General features: G+C 40.7%; 1 protein-coding gene across 1 annotated transcript; it reads right to left on the bottom strand.

Annotated features, from left to right (window-relative positions):
- On the bottom strand, positions 1-14,513 carry LOC308378564 (cyclic nucleotide-gated channel beta-3-like; the record flags this gene model as incomplete). Its single annotated transcript, XM_080855504.1, is given in 18 exon segments — positions 1-190; positions 353-505; positions 598-716; positions 813-896; positions 1,139-1,236; positions 2,677-2,836; positions 3,239-3,380; positions 6,476-6,598; positions 6,892-6,956; positions 8,918-9,004; positions 9,189-9,239; positions 9,577-9,785; positions 10,255-10,418; positions 10,420-10,573; positions 10,672-10,832; positions 12,244-12,379; positions 12,799-12,853; positions 14,385-14,513. Coding segments are annotated over 18 exon segments (2,280 nt in total).
- Positions 14,514-15,458: the final 945 nt, after the last annotated feature.

Below are 15,458 nucleotides of genomic sequence, written 5' to 3' on the forward strand. Positions count from 1 at the left end.
CTAGAGACGGTTGGCGGTTTTCTGATTTTTCCTTACCTTCATCCTTTCCAAGAGGCTTTGTTTGTTAAGCCCAGGTCCGAAAGCGCGGAGAAACTTTGGGGTGGGAGGTTTGGGTCCGAACAGAGTCAGTCCCTTCTTCTTATCCTCTGCCGCCTTGGCAGCCACTGGACCCTTTGCTTTCATCAGTTGCCTGAAAGGGAAAGTTCACATTAGTCATTGCAGTATTCACTCGAGACTGAAATACAAACACTGTGCCTGATCATCATTGGAGACGTTGTATTGAGTAATTTCACCAGGTCTGGATGTAATTGGTCGTCACTCTATGACCTCACAGCCACACAGGACTACTTACTTCCCCTTCCTGGCCAGCACCTTCTGGGACGCTGGGTAGTGCACCAGGATGTCGAAAAGATCTTTCTTCTCCAGCACAAAGAGGTTGGCAAAGCCGTGGGCCTTTACGTTTGCTGTTCTGCGGTTGCCACCATTGGCTGATGACTGCAACAGACTGTGGAAAAGGCCAGATGATTTCACTTTCAGGGTATTAATGGAGATATGCTAAAAAAAAAGGGTATGCTAATAATAGCATGCTGCTATTACCTGATCTCCCCAAACACACATCCTGCTTTCAGTGTTACAAAGATGATGGAATTATCTGGACCTCCCACCACCTGCACAGCCCCTGCTTTGATGATGTACATCTCCTTGCCGATGTCTCCCTGCAGATACAAATGTGTGGTCAGATATGGAAGAGGGGCTGCTAAACCTCAGAGCCTTTCCTCCCTATAGGGGAGAATGATTTCTCAGAACCTCACCTTCTTCACCACAAAGTCTCCAGGCAAGTAGATAATGGACTTGAGCCTCAGTAACATGTCCACAAGCATCTGGCCATCACAGCCCTGGGTAGAAAAGTGTTACTGCAAGGAGTATATTTCTAATCCCCTCAATCCTCACACACACACACACACACACACACACACACACACACACACACACACACACACACACACACACACACACACACACACACACACACACACACACACACACACACACACACACACACACACACACACACACACACACACACACGCACACACACACACACAGTGGCCAAGTGGATGTTGTGTTGATGTCCAACCTTGAAGAGCTCTATCTTCTGGAAGGTGGTCAGGTTGATGTCCACAGCAATGGCTGTTTTCATGACCAGGGGCATTTTGTCCAGCAGCTCTGACTCATCTGAGTAGGGAGACAGTCCACCAATCACAACACAGCCTCCCACAAATCTCAGGGGGAAAAAAATAAAAACATTTTCTAATCCCAGCAATGTGATTTTTTTTGTGGTAGTTTTTTTGATAATAGTTGTTTTCCCAAATCGCCGAAGTTAGCATATGGTGCTGTTTTGTAGTGGCGCGGTCTCCCTAACGTCCACTTTGCAACTTATTAGTTTTACAGTTTGTAATAAATCTCCCGCGACTTGCGCGTGTGAACGTCTTGGCAGAATGTCTTTGTGTTTATTGCCAAATTTTACTTCCAGACTGCATTCTGCAACATTTTCAAGCAGGGTAAGTTTTTGAAGAACATTATACACAAAGATGTTTCTACTGGCTGGCAGAATTCTTTACACACACATAGGAAAGGTAATAAATGCGCTGAGCTCTTTATGTTAATATGTGTCGAAAATATGAACTCATGAATATGAACTCGTTCAAAGTTGCACAGGCATAGAGGGTTTCTATCTTTTCCCATTATAATTGTATGAGTTAAATCGAGGAGACTATAACATCAGCTAGATAACTAGCTATCATTTTATGTGAATGGAAGTCTTCCATTTAAATTGCTTAAAGGCACCCAGTGGATCTTTATGATATTGACATTTACTTCACCATATTAGCACATTTGCATCATTATTTGATACTTTGGGAGTTAAAAAGAGCGCTAAAACTAGCCGCAAAAGCGTAGCCCTTTATTAATTGGTGGCACCAATAAATAAAGATTTGAAAAAAAATGGCCTTTCCCCACCGGCGGCGCTGGCAGCGCGATTTTCTATCAGTTCTCACCACACAACGACGTCTCATCTTTGCTCCTCGAATGTCGATATGCTCCTTGACTGTCGATATGTAATGGTGTGGAATTATTGAAACTAACTATGTGTAATAAAGACTAGAAATTGAAAGTTTATTTTTCGAATCTCAAGCCTCTAATGTTGCACTGGGTGCCTTTAAGGTTATTACAAGTTTGCTTAGCTGGCTAGTTAGCTAGCATAACTCAGCACGTAACTATAGAAACCAGCTCAAAGTGGATACGTTTGTCCTCACCGCCTTCTATACCATGCATTTAACATATGAATAGCCCTCATTTGCTAACGGGTGGGTCGTTAGCAGCTGTTTTGTCACTCAGAAAATGAAATGTGCAAGATTTTAGTTAAATTCTCCTTACAAAGTGCTAATTATTATTATTATTATTAGTCGAACTGTAAATATCTTTAAAAAAGAATATTCAAGGTTTCTGGGGATTGTCTTTTTATTACGCTAAGGACAAAAACTTGCAGAGCTTCAAAGGCATATTGACAGCAATAACAAGAAGTCTCTCATAGTCCCCTCATAAGATAACACCCCCCCCCCCCCCCCCCTTTGGGGATATCCACACAAAAGTTGTTACTTCTCAGAATGGACTTACCCAGCATTCCCTGTGCGTCCCAGGTGTAGTTGTACCAGGTGCGCACACGGATCTGCACCAGCTTGGGAATGTTGTTGTTCACCATATAGGACACACAGTTGTCCATGGAGTTGCGGAAATAGGTCTGACCAGCGGTGGCTGCCCCGATGACATCCCTCATCTGTAGAGAGCATCATAACCTTAGGCAAACCCAACGGGCAGACTCTCCCTCTGACACACACACACACTCACTCACACAATTTAGCATACATATATCAGCAAGCAGACAGTGACATCTTACTGTGGACAGGTGTAGGCATATTTGAAAGGTTAAGTGAAATTGGATGTTAGAAAAAAGGGAATGTTTCTGCCACTCTTAAGGAAGGTTGTTTAGTTTGGAGAAACGTAATGCATATAAACGTTCAATTCCAGTAGACATTGTGGTCAACAGTGCATACACATTCTCACCAGCCATATGTCTATTCTGAGGTTCTAGGGGGGTCTAGAAGTTCTATGACCTAGTAGATCTCCAGTTGTACTGATTGCCAGCTGGGGAGCCTCACTCTACTGGGAAGCATTTTACCTGTCCAATTAAGCTTGAGAATACAAAGACACCAACGAAAAAGTTTGACATCTGAAACGCGATCTCAAAGACTGTGTGTGGCTCAGGAAGTCCTCCAATATTGATAAGTGTTCGCACAGCATAATAATAACAGCGCAGGTACCTGAAGGGAGAAAGAGAAAAACAGGCAAATTTGCAGTCAGCAATGTTCCTAATCAAACATTTCTCATTGCAATGTGGAATCATGCATGGTGAGTAAAAAAACATCTGAATAACCAATAAAAGCTTAGGCTATACCTTTATATTAATTCCATTATCACAAATATCTTACAGAATCTATATGGTCAGATAGAACATCCTTTGGAAAAGTAAAAAATATACTGATTCCAGGCATCAAGTACATGCAATAATAAACAATGTCACGCTTGTAAGAAAAACATTCTTAGCTCGCAGGCACACTGATCAACTTTTTTCCAGTCAGAGGCAAAAAGCTGCAGCAAAGGACATCAAGAACACAGAGGAACAGAAGGTACAGAGGCAGATGTTGTGCTCAAAACACACTGTGTCACGAGTGTGACCTTGATGGGCTGTGCGACTATTCGTCTTGCGCTGAAAAGTTGAGAATATTTGAACTTATAAGCGCACCTAAAAAACTCTAGAAAGATGCGATACAAGGATAAAAGGTGCACACGAAAGGTGCGCCGTACCATAGGAAAACAATGGTTTTGCTAGCGACGCGTTTTTAGAAAAGGGCTGAAACACACCAAACGTGAGGTAGCAAAAACCATTGTTTCCTATGGTGCACCTTTTACCGCTGCATATCGCATCTTTCTAGCGTTTTTTAGGTGCGCTTAAAAGTTGAGAATTCAGCGCATAGACATCAATGTCACATCGGCCCAGGCAGGTTGCGCACACACGTGTTCACACAAAACTGTGCTCAGAGTGCTTTTTCATGTAGAAAAAAAACGCTGTTTGAAAATGCAGTTGAGAGCGTCTTTTGCCACCATAACAACTTTTGCTATTGTAGAGATAACTTTAGATAATAGGCTAAGTTTGCTAGCATCAAACACTAACCAGAAACTCTTAAGACCTGTCCAGTTTAACTCCACAAATGAATATTGGTGATACAGTTTAACTGTCATGTCATAGAGTTTACTGTGCTCAGTTCGAACATAACACGCTAAATACCTAAATTCTCAATTTCTTTAAGTGCAATGGGACGACACAGATAGTCCAGGCAAAATAGCGTTTTACGTCAGACTAATTGTAATAGAATTTTTTTCAGCATAGATCATTTCTATGAGGTGTCCAGAACAACATACTAAAAGTCCTAAGAAATCCAAGTTGAGGAAATATGTTTAATTATCATCAATCTGAGATGTGTGCTAATAATGCATGGTAAAAATATGCCTCAAAATGTTATTTTTTTCCTTTACTCCTATCAAAATGAAACTTTACACAATGAAAGTACCCATGAAAAGTAAAAAATTTTGTATTACAAGTTTCTTTTGAAATTAATTTGAATATGCACATGAGCTCCACACTTATTGAATATGTCCATAGGCAGAAACACCATTCATATGTATGACAAATACATCAGCCAAATCTTGATCCTATCATCCTATTGCCAATGGGAGATGGCAATGTTGCTTTTAGACTGGCCTCTAACCTGAAAACTGCCTGGCTTGGTAGTACCTGCCAGGGGTATGGTGTTTCTGACTATGCAATCAGGACATATTCAATAAGTGTGACGCTCATGTGCATATTCAAATTCATTTAAAAAGAAACTTGTAATACAAAAAAAAATACTTTTTATGTATACTTTTACTATGTAAAGTTTTACTGTGGTAGGAGTAAAGGAAAAAAATAATCCCATTGGGTGTATTTTGGGCATATTCGATTAGTGTATAGCTCATTTGCATATTCAAATTCATTTTCAAAGAAACTTGTAATACAAAAAATGTTAATGTTCATGGGTACTTTCATTGTGTAAAATTTTTATTTTGATAGGAGTAAAGGAAAAAAATATTTTTTTGAGGTGTATTTTTGCCATGCATTATTAGCACACATCTCAGATTGATGAGAATTAAACATATTTCCTCAACTTGGATTTCTTAGGACTTTTAGTATGTTGTTCTGGACACCTCATAGAAATTATCTATGCTGAAAAAAATTCTATTACAATTAATTCCATTTTTGGCTCCAAAATGGGCTATTTTGCCTGGACTAAGAGGTGTGACTGTTCCTCTTGTGATTGGTCAGCTGCCAAAAAGCATAGGGTGTTTTTTTCCTAAGAAGTTGAACTTTTATCAACCGAAAAAAAAAACTTTCCAAAAGAAAGAAATGTCTACTCTATAGGATTATAATGTGACTGCTTCAACAAAGGCCAGGCTTCCAACCAAACACCAAAAACCAAAAGGCAATAGGGCCTACACCACCGCAAGACAAAACCTAAATCCAAATGCACAGCATCTACACACAGGGGCAAAACACAAAAACTTAGAGCGAAAATCAAAACACAAATGCAAAACTTTGATTTTGCTTTCAAATTACACAAATCACAATGTTTAGGCCCGAGTGCTCAAATACATCACTCCATTGCCATAGCTCAAAGCCTCAGACCCACAGTACCGGCACCAAATGCACCTAATCTAAACTAGACCCGGCCCAGCCAATGAACAATGAGGACAAAGCAGGAGAACACGCATCGCAACACACATTGCAGAACAAACATTTTAAGAGCTCAAAATGACAAGCCAAGGCTCAGTCACGAGAAGCATGGGCAGAAAGCAGGATAAGGTTACAAATGCTTGCAGGCAACGGCAGGGAATACGTAGATGTTCTACCTGTCCGAGAATTGTGGACAAAAAAAGGGACCCAAAAAAGTAGTTCCCCATCTGAAAGACCTGACCGAAAACTGTCTCTGGGAACGGTAGCTCTGCTATCATTAGCAGGGATTTCTCCGCATAGAAGAAACAGGTCAAGTAGCTATTACAGAACAACGATTGAGAAGGAGAAAGAGAAAAAGAGAGGGAAATGGACAGGTCAGAGGAAGCCATATGCGTAAAACACATGGAGTGGTCATAAGGGGATGGGGGGTAAAGACCGTGGGAACAGGGCAAAATAGAAAGAGAAAACAATTCGGACCCGACAATTCAGTATAGTTATGGTGCTTTATCATTAAATGAATAATTGATGTTCTAATTGATGTGTGTTTGGTTGTGTGTGTTGCACTGTGTAAGTAGTGAGTTCACTTACGCACTGCCCTTTCCACTGTAGACCCATTTGGTTTTTCCAATACCTTGATAGGCTGAAGCCACATAGTAGACACAGGCATTGAGGTGCAGAATGAAAAGCAGATATCCAATGGTGCGGATGACTCTGAGGGCAGATTAGGGCAGACTGCTGATTACTGGGCAGAAAAGTCTCTTAAAAATGAATAACAAAGGACGAGCAGCAGGCAAGGTTGTAATGCTTACACTTTGTGTGAGTACTGGAGAATGGGCATTCAGCTTATGTAAAGTCAAACTCGGTACAAGCAAAGAGCATTAAGTATTGCATTCAACAAGAGGCACATAGAACAGAAAATAAACCCCCAAAAGTGTTTGAATTCTATAAGCAGGAAAAAAGGTCTGAAAAGAGTAACTCTCAGGAACTCTCAGGTCTTCCCTTACCTCCAGATGTAAGCCTTGGTCATGATCCCCTCCAGCCGGTCACTGAACTCATCGAAGGCCTCGGACTGCAGGAGCACAGGAATCAGCAGTTAGTGCCTGACTTGAAACACAACTGTGATCCTGACCCTTATCCTCAAACCCCACCACTCAAGGGTAAGCAAGTCACCTTGTGAGTAAAACACACTATAGGATATTATAAAACAATTGGGTTCTATCGCGTTATTTAGCTGTTTCTGATTGGACAAGAGACGTTCCATGCTATAAATTATCCGTCAACATACCAACGGGGACTTTTCACAGCTAATAATAAATCACTCCACGATGAAATATTCTATAGCGTGTTGATGATAACAGTTAATTCAAAATTCGTATAATTCCAAACCAAGACGTTGACAATGGAACTATTGTTATTATTTTGTTGCGGAGAAACAATGGCGAAATAAACCATTTTTAATCAATAACTTTGTGTTGAAATGTTAATTTGTTGACTGTAGAATTGTTTCATGAAAGCAATATAGCACTCGTGGGAGTGGGGAAGGTAAGGGATAATCCCACGTGTGTTGTTGCCTACGCCAGTGGTCCCCAACCACCGGGCCATGGACCAATACAGGTCCGTGAGGCATTTGTTACCGGCCCGCTCAGAAAGAATACATATTTGATAAAATTTCCACTGTATTAATTATTAGAGTCTGAAAGGTGTTTTATTTAGAAAAACTACCGTATTTTCCCGGACGTAACATTCGCCTGTGCCTGTCGTCACTTAATCAGTCACGTCAAGGCGCTTATCTCGTTCACGTGATACGTCACTCAAAAAATAAGCCCGCAAACTAGCGAAAATTAGTAAAAAACAAACGTCTTTGGAGAGCTTCTTTGTAAATAGGTAAAGGCCAACTGAGGAGCCAGAACAGGAGCCTACGACCTCCAAAAAAGAAAGCTTCTTTTAACAGACAATACCAGGAGTCATACTTAAAATACAGGTTTATTGCAACAGGTGATTCTCAAGCACCAAGTCCGCTCTGTATAATATGTGGCGACCAGGGCCGGATTAAGACATTGTGAGGCCTGGGGCTAATTACCGGGATGAGGCCCCTATATAGCCCCAAAGCACATCATGATGACACGCCACAAACCCACGCCAGGTGCACTGACACATCAGTGCTTTAAAGTCCACAGAACCACCAATAAATATGATCAGTTTAAAGCCAAGGATAAAATGTATGTGTGTAGTAGACTACACTAAATAGCCAGGGAATGACCATTATAGGTTACTTCAAATAACGAATTGATTAAGCATATGCCTATTCAGTGAAGCAACAACTTGGCTCCACGCCCATGTTTATGCGAGAGCACTGACGTGCCCAAATTTGGATTGTATTATGCATCTCTGTGATTTTTGGTGAACATCTGCAGTAAGCTCTTGTTAAAAAGACATACATTTTATTTATATACATTTCATATACAGGCAATTCAATGTGCTATGGATGAATAAAAGCAAAAGCAACATCCAAAAGAAAAACAAAGTGAAAAATATATAATTAAAATTAAATGATGAAATATTAAGTTACGAAATATTAAGTTATTTATAAGCAGTAAGAGTAGAGTGCAGGTTTGGAGTTCATTTATAGGCAATTACAGTGAAATGCTTTCAACCTAGATTTAAAAATGTAAAAACATTCAGAGACTCTGTCTCAATGGTTTTTAGATTTGAGGTGTCTGCTAATGCTAATTCTCTTCACTTTGCTGTCAAACACAGTAATCTCTGTTTATTCCTTATTTGTTTCTGTTTTGTCCAACATTTTGGCTCATCCCTCCATTTATTCTTTGCTCTAAACAATTGCACGGTGAGTCTACTGGGCTGTAGTCATCTGGTGAGAGAGACAGCTATATCTATGTATCATCTGCATAACTGTGGTAATCAGTGTTGTACCAGCATACAGTACGACCTTCACTGAATTCAGCTCTGCCGCATGATATGTACATAACCCCGAAAGAAAATAATCTGAAATGGGGATACAGATCAACATACCCGCAGCAGGCGATTGGCTCTGAAAATGGACTTGAACCCAAAGGGGATATAGAGCAGGTCAAAGGGCGCAACGGATAACAGCGAATTCTGTTGAAGAAAGAGAGTAAAATCAGTTTAGTCAGTGTACTAAGGAACACTGAGATCTACACAAACACACAGACATATTTACATATGCTCACACTCAAATAATGACTGTTATATAGATATATAATCTATCACATAACAGTAACACACAACACCTATAGTGTATTATTCCACGCGTGTTTAGTACCTGGAACTTTTTTGATTCCCTGTAGTGTTTCTTCGTTAGATCTCGGTCATACTGGGGAAAAAGTTATGATCATCTTTAAAAAAAATGTTTTAAATCAAGCCATGTGTTATCCATTATTGAAATAGTACAATTATTTATATTATTGAGTTTCACCCAGTCATAGCAAGTTCTCTCTCCTTTATCGCTCAGACTTGACTGTCTAAAGCCCCTCATACTTTAAACCACACCTCAAGACAACAAGACATCCCAACACATTCCTTAAATGCATGTAGAAGGCATTGATTCTTATTTTCTCTCAGATTCTTAACTAAAACACTCATATTAACCTAAACAGGATTACTCCTTCACCTGCCTAACTACAACCCACAACATTTAGTCTCTCACTCACTATAATGTCACCGCCCTTCACAAACTGCAAGCGTTGCTGGAAAATGATCATGTCAACGATGTAGATGAAATCTGCAATCAGGTCAAATGCGAACCAGATAGGGATGGCCTCTGGTGTGTGGTAAGGGAAGGCCATGCGAGCAGGGATAAGCCAGAGGTTGTAGTTGAAGGCAATGGTCAGCACAGCCAACCAGGCAATGTAGCGGCGATCTACAGAGAGAGAGAAAAGAGGTATAGAAAAGAGGGGACACAGTGCAAGTAAGTGTCAGAGAGAGCAGGCGAAAGAGATTTTTACAGAGCACAGACAGTTCTACTCAGAGGATAATCTGTACACATAGATTAGATGCTGAGGGGAGCTAAGGGAAATAAGAAAGCTAGATTGAAGAATTGATGACCAAACTTGGAGATTGAGGACTGAAACCCCTAATAAACCTAGAACAGATACAGAGAAAGCTTGAAGTAAAGCAAAAACAATTTAAACAGATTTCCTTAACATTTTCCAATATATTTAGTACACTTTTTCCCAAAGCTTGAAGTGTTGTAGCGTTATAATTGTATCAGTATGGGTGCTCCCTGGGCACCAAACTGGGTGGTGTTGTCAGCACCTTGCCCTTTTGGTTTGGCCACAGGAATACTTGTTTATTTCAAACATCAAATAATTCTGACACTGCCAACTCACCTGTGAACGGGTCCACGGAGGTTCCGAGATACTTGTCCATCGCTCTCTCTATGGGATTCAGGAAGACATCCAAAAACGTACATGAGATCTTTGGGCAGAAGGATTTTTCTATGGGTTTTGCCTCTTCTGGTGGATCCTCCTCTTTCTTTTTCTTTTCCTCCTCCTTTCTGTTTCTTTGCCTCCTCATCTTTTTTCTTCTTCTCTTCTGCGTCCTTTTTTTTCTTTTCCTCTGCTTCCTTCTTCTTCTGGTCCGCTTCTTCTTGCCTCCTTTTGTCTTCCTCCAGTTTTAGTTTATACCCCTCCTTTGTGTACAGTGGCGCTACAATGTGAAGTGAGAGTTGAAGTAGACTTAAGAGCAGGAACTTAGAATGTAAAAGTAAGTATACTTGAGCTCTAAAGTTCATGGGTCATACTTACTGGCTAGAGGGCTTATCTCAGGGGAAGAGGCGTATGGGTCTAGAACCTTTTCCTTGTAGATATCTGTTCGCTCCTTCATTCGTATGACAATATCGCGAAGGAGCTGATCTGCGTACCTGTTTATCACTATAGGCCGTGGTGCAGGTGGCTCTTCTTCCTGCCTGCAACAACAGAACATGAACACCTGAAGTAGAAACATTGACACAGACACCAAAAACGCAAATGTTATACAATTACCAACTTAATATTAATGTAATATCCTGCCCATGGCAAGAAACTACACCTAAAAAAACTGAATCCTCTGCAATGATGGTTTTCACCATAAAACCAACTGGCCCTTGATTTGGACTGAGAGAGTGTTTCCCCCTACTGGACAGTAGTAGGACTTACAGCTTCCAATACAAATCTCATCAGATTGAAGTTCATCTCAGGTCCATACTACTGCACACTAGTGGAAAAGCAATGAATCAAAATATTGGAACATTTTGTTATAACACAGAGCCACCAGGAAAATCTATTATACTTACTTCCTAAGAAATATTTAAATGAAAGCATTTGCCATCAACAGCCCACAGTCACACTAGACTAGGGCAATGATATTCTAAATCCTGTTTATCTCAAAACACAGATTTATTTTTATTTTCTGCAATGATTCATATGGGATCATCTGTCATTAATTAGTTTATGCAACAAAAACTATAATTTATAAACAGTTGATGAAACACCATGTTAATGGATTACTCAACTCTACTCAGATAACTTCGAAGGGTCCTGTTGGCCCATAGTCTCCTCAGAGGGCCTGTTAATCCTGGGATCTGTTAATTTACTAACCTCATTTGTGTGCATCGTGTAATCTGCTGAAAGGTGTGTGTGCTGCGAGTTGCACACCGGTGAATACTGCCAACCCTGACAAAACTAACTCAATTAATTTAATTAACTAATTACTCACACATAAATCTTCTCTCAGACTGTCACGGCTTAATGAGATATTAGAGTCTTGGTAAACAAATAAACACCCTGGATGAACTGATATAAATATACACTGATTGAAGTGATATAAACACTCTCAAAGCCATCTGTTCAATACCTACTCACCAAATCCACCCCAGCTAAACCCTGAAGATGGACTAACGCTGTGTATAAATAAAGGATCTACGAGCTACTCATCTCCTTGATATATACTTGTATTACTTTTACATGGGAAAGCAAAGTCAGCTTATTCATTGGCATCCCTCAGGCCCTGGGCCCATGACCTCATCTCCATGCTCAATCAGCTGAGAAACACAAGATATGCCAATATGCTCTGAACCCAAGTAATCAGCTGATATGGAAAAAGATTTGACGGCTCACTGTGAAAGACAGTTTGGGCAAGATAGGAAGGGTTTGTGTGTGCGTGCGTGTGTGTGAGAATGTGTGTCTGTGTGTGTGCAAGAGAATGTGTGGGTGTGTGTCATGCTCAATTAAAGTTTTTCAGAGCTGTTCTTTTGTCTTGAAGTCACATTTTGGTCCTGTGTGAATAGGTGTAGCCTAACCCCCTTGAACCCATCACCCCTCCTTTGGTTTGTTTCTTACCCTTCGCCCCCCTCCCCTGGTGGCTTGTCTCCTCCAGGTGCAGGAGCCGGGGCCGGGGCAGCCGTGGGGGCAGGGGCAGGGGCAGGTGCAGGAGCGGCCGCAGGGGTAGGGGCAGGGGCAGGGGCAGGGGCAGACTCTGTAGAAAGGAAACACAGCATACTTGATGAGGACCTGGTGCTACTTAAAAAAACACTGCTGTTAATGTTAAACAGATGCATTTTCTAGTGCTGTTCCGTAAGTTATTATATGTGCTGTCTTACTGTCTTACATAACATATACTATACATACAGCCACACACCTCATGGCCGGTTAGCTTAACAGACTTTATTAGGTACCATTTCCTGCAAGTAAAATTACATTTGAATAGAGCTTAGTCATACCAAATCTTGAGCTTTTTCCCTGAGCAATATAAGTGTGTTTGGTTTGCTGACGATTAAGTCATTTCTGTAGTTGCTCATAAGAGAAATTAAGAGATCACGCACAAGAGAAAAGCTTGTATGCACGAGTCATCAGAGTCACAATTATGACATGAGGCTTGAGTCCAGACTCATTCACCTGCTGGTTTCTCATCTTTCTTCTCTTCATTAGGTTTCTCTGCAGGCTTATCCTCCTGCAAACAACACAAGCAATCAGGCTTAACATAAGATAAGGAAATTCGTTCATCTGTTCCCACTAATATCAGCTCAGGAGTTCCTCACGTTACTGAGTGATATAGATTCAATTGAATTGTATTCATGTATATTGCACCATTGTCTTAAAGCAGCAATATGGATGTTCGGAAACTAGAAAGCTAACTACCCAAAATGTATGCAACAACCTAGCAAACACCACCAACAGCACAGTTGACACTAATAGAAGCTTGCCAACACACTAACTGGTGTCTTTTGGCAGTATTACTGGCAATGTCATGCTGTAAGTTTTCTTCCATTTTTGCAGGGGAACACAGAACTACATAGGGCATATCCTGGCTGGCTAGTGAGAAAGACACAGGTGTTTATCTGTCCTTCGCATGACCATTTGGTATTAAAATGAATTTGAGGATGGTACCAAACCAGTTTTCATCGTTTTCCTGTGACGGACGTTTCTCTCAGGCAACTTTGGCGAATCAACTTTCGCGAATCAAATAGGTAGGCCCTAGCTGTGAGGTTGCGGTATCGCGCGTACTGAAAATAGGGCCAAGTGATAACGAGGTGTGACTTTTTCCACTACCATGTTTTTGGGATGCAAATATATCACTCTTTTGAACACATAATGTTTTGGGAAGAGAAACGTTTTATTTTGCTGGGTCTAGCAAACCTGCCGGACTACTTTTGGCTTGACCAAAACTGGACGAGAACTCTGCTCACAGGACGCTGCCGGGGGTAAGTCAGCGTGATTGCATGACACTGGTAATGGGGAAGCCATACAGATTCATGTCAAAAATCCCGAACTATCCCTTTAAGAACTTTGATGTGCATTGTTTTGAATGAAAGGTGCTTTACAAATAAAGTTTATTATTATTATTGTTATTATTTGAGCAACACCTGAGATGGTATACAATGAAATGTAATGCCACATAAAAGCATCTTATTTCATACCATTTCAATTTGACACATAACTATATATCCATTATCAATCAGCCCCGTTTGATTTTTCCCCACATCATCCAAACCAAGCAAAAAAAATATGATGAGCCCACAAATTCAGATGGCTACAAAAATGAAATCCCCTGCAAATACAATTAAACTTCCAAAAAACCTCACTACCTATTGAAAGCCATTTCTCTACAGAAACAATAATCTTCTGATGCTTCACACAGCTGTGTAAAAAGAATGTGATATGCACTAAATCCAGCTCTGCACCAGCCTTCACATCACCTTGTATACGTGCAGCTTACAGTTTATCTGTTCTGCTGAACTAGAAAACACTAACAGCTACACTACGTAAAAGCAGAAACTTAAAATGTTTCACAATTTCAACCTCTCATCTAACACATACTTTTACATTTAGTCATTTAGCAGACGCTTTTATCCAAAAAAGCGACGTACAATGCGCACACACAAAATGCAAATACACAATACATACATACACAATACCTACATACCTACAATACAAATTACTTTTTAAATTCATAACTAAGTGAGAATCAGTGGGAGCCTCACCTTTGCAGGTTCAGGAGAAGGAGCAGGAGCTAGAGCAGGAGCAGGGTCAGGGGCTGGGGAGGCTGCTCGAGGTGGGTTAGTATCCGGAGGCGTGGGCCCCTTCAGAACGCTTCTCAGCTTGGCGAACATCTTTGAGAGGCTGCTGCATGCGCGCTTCTCCTCCTCACTCTGCCTCACTGCTGTTGTCCTCAGCTACGCTTTGCCTGATGCTATTAGTGCTTTTAGACCCACTAATTCCCCTCGCATCTCTACCGCTGCTGGGTCCGTAAGCCCCCCCCCCCCCCCAGCTTATTGACAACAGACCCTACCCCCCTGCAGGAGAGCTGAGTGCACCACTTGAGATCATCCCATTGCCCCTCATTTATGTCAATGGGGATTGACCCACTCTCATATAGCAGATTGGGACTCACTGTAAGTATGACTTACAGAGCTGAGCACACACTTGAAGGTCCCAATTATAACTCACTGATCCCTGAAGGCCAACATAGGGTTTGTGTGTTTCATTGATTGTACTCACAGAGAGGTCCTTACATTTATTAAACTTTCTTCAATGTATTGCTGTGTTAACGAGAAAAGATCCAGGGCAGGCCTTATGTGCATACAGTATATGCTTCTGTATGATCTCAAGAATTTAAGAAGTGAAAAAATATTGTTTTACCTTAAGTTAAATAAGACTATATTGTAGCATGCAAGGGGGTACACCGCCTCCATGTGTGTAATAGTTTGCCCCATAATGCTTTGTGTAATGTTACGTTACCACCAACACAGCAGGTGAGTGTTCATCATTTACAAAACCCATAAAAAGGACTGTGGTCATAAACACAGTAAAGGTGCCTTTATTTTATTTTCTGTGTCTGATTCTGACAACTTAATGATTCACACTAATAGAACTATTGAGTTACCAAGTAGTTTTTTTTTTTTTTTTTTTTTTTTACATAAAGTGGTAGTTAACAATGTCAGCTATGTTGTAGGAGGTCTATGATGTTTTATTTAAATTATATTATTATTGTCTTTCACACAATAGTCCATGGTAGATGACAAATAACCACACTACTAAAATCCAACAATACAAAT

Source organism: Sprattus sprattus (assembly GCF_963457725.1).
Source record: "Sprattus sprattus genome assembly, chromosome: 17".
NCBI classification, from domain to species: domain Eukaryota; kingdom Metazoa; phylum Chordata; class Actinopteri; order Clupeiformes; family Clupeidae; genus Sprattus; species Sprattus sprattus.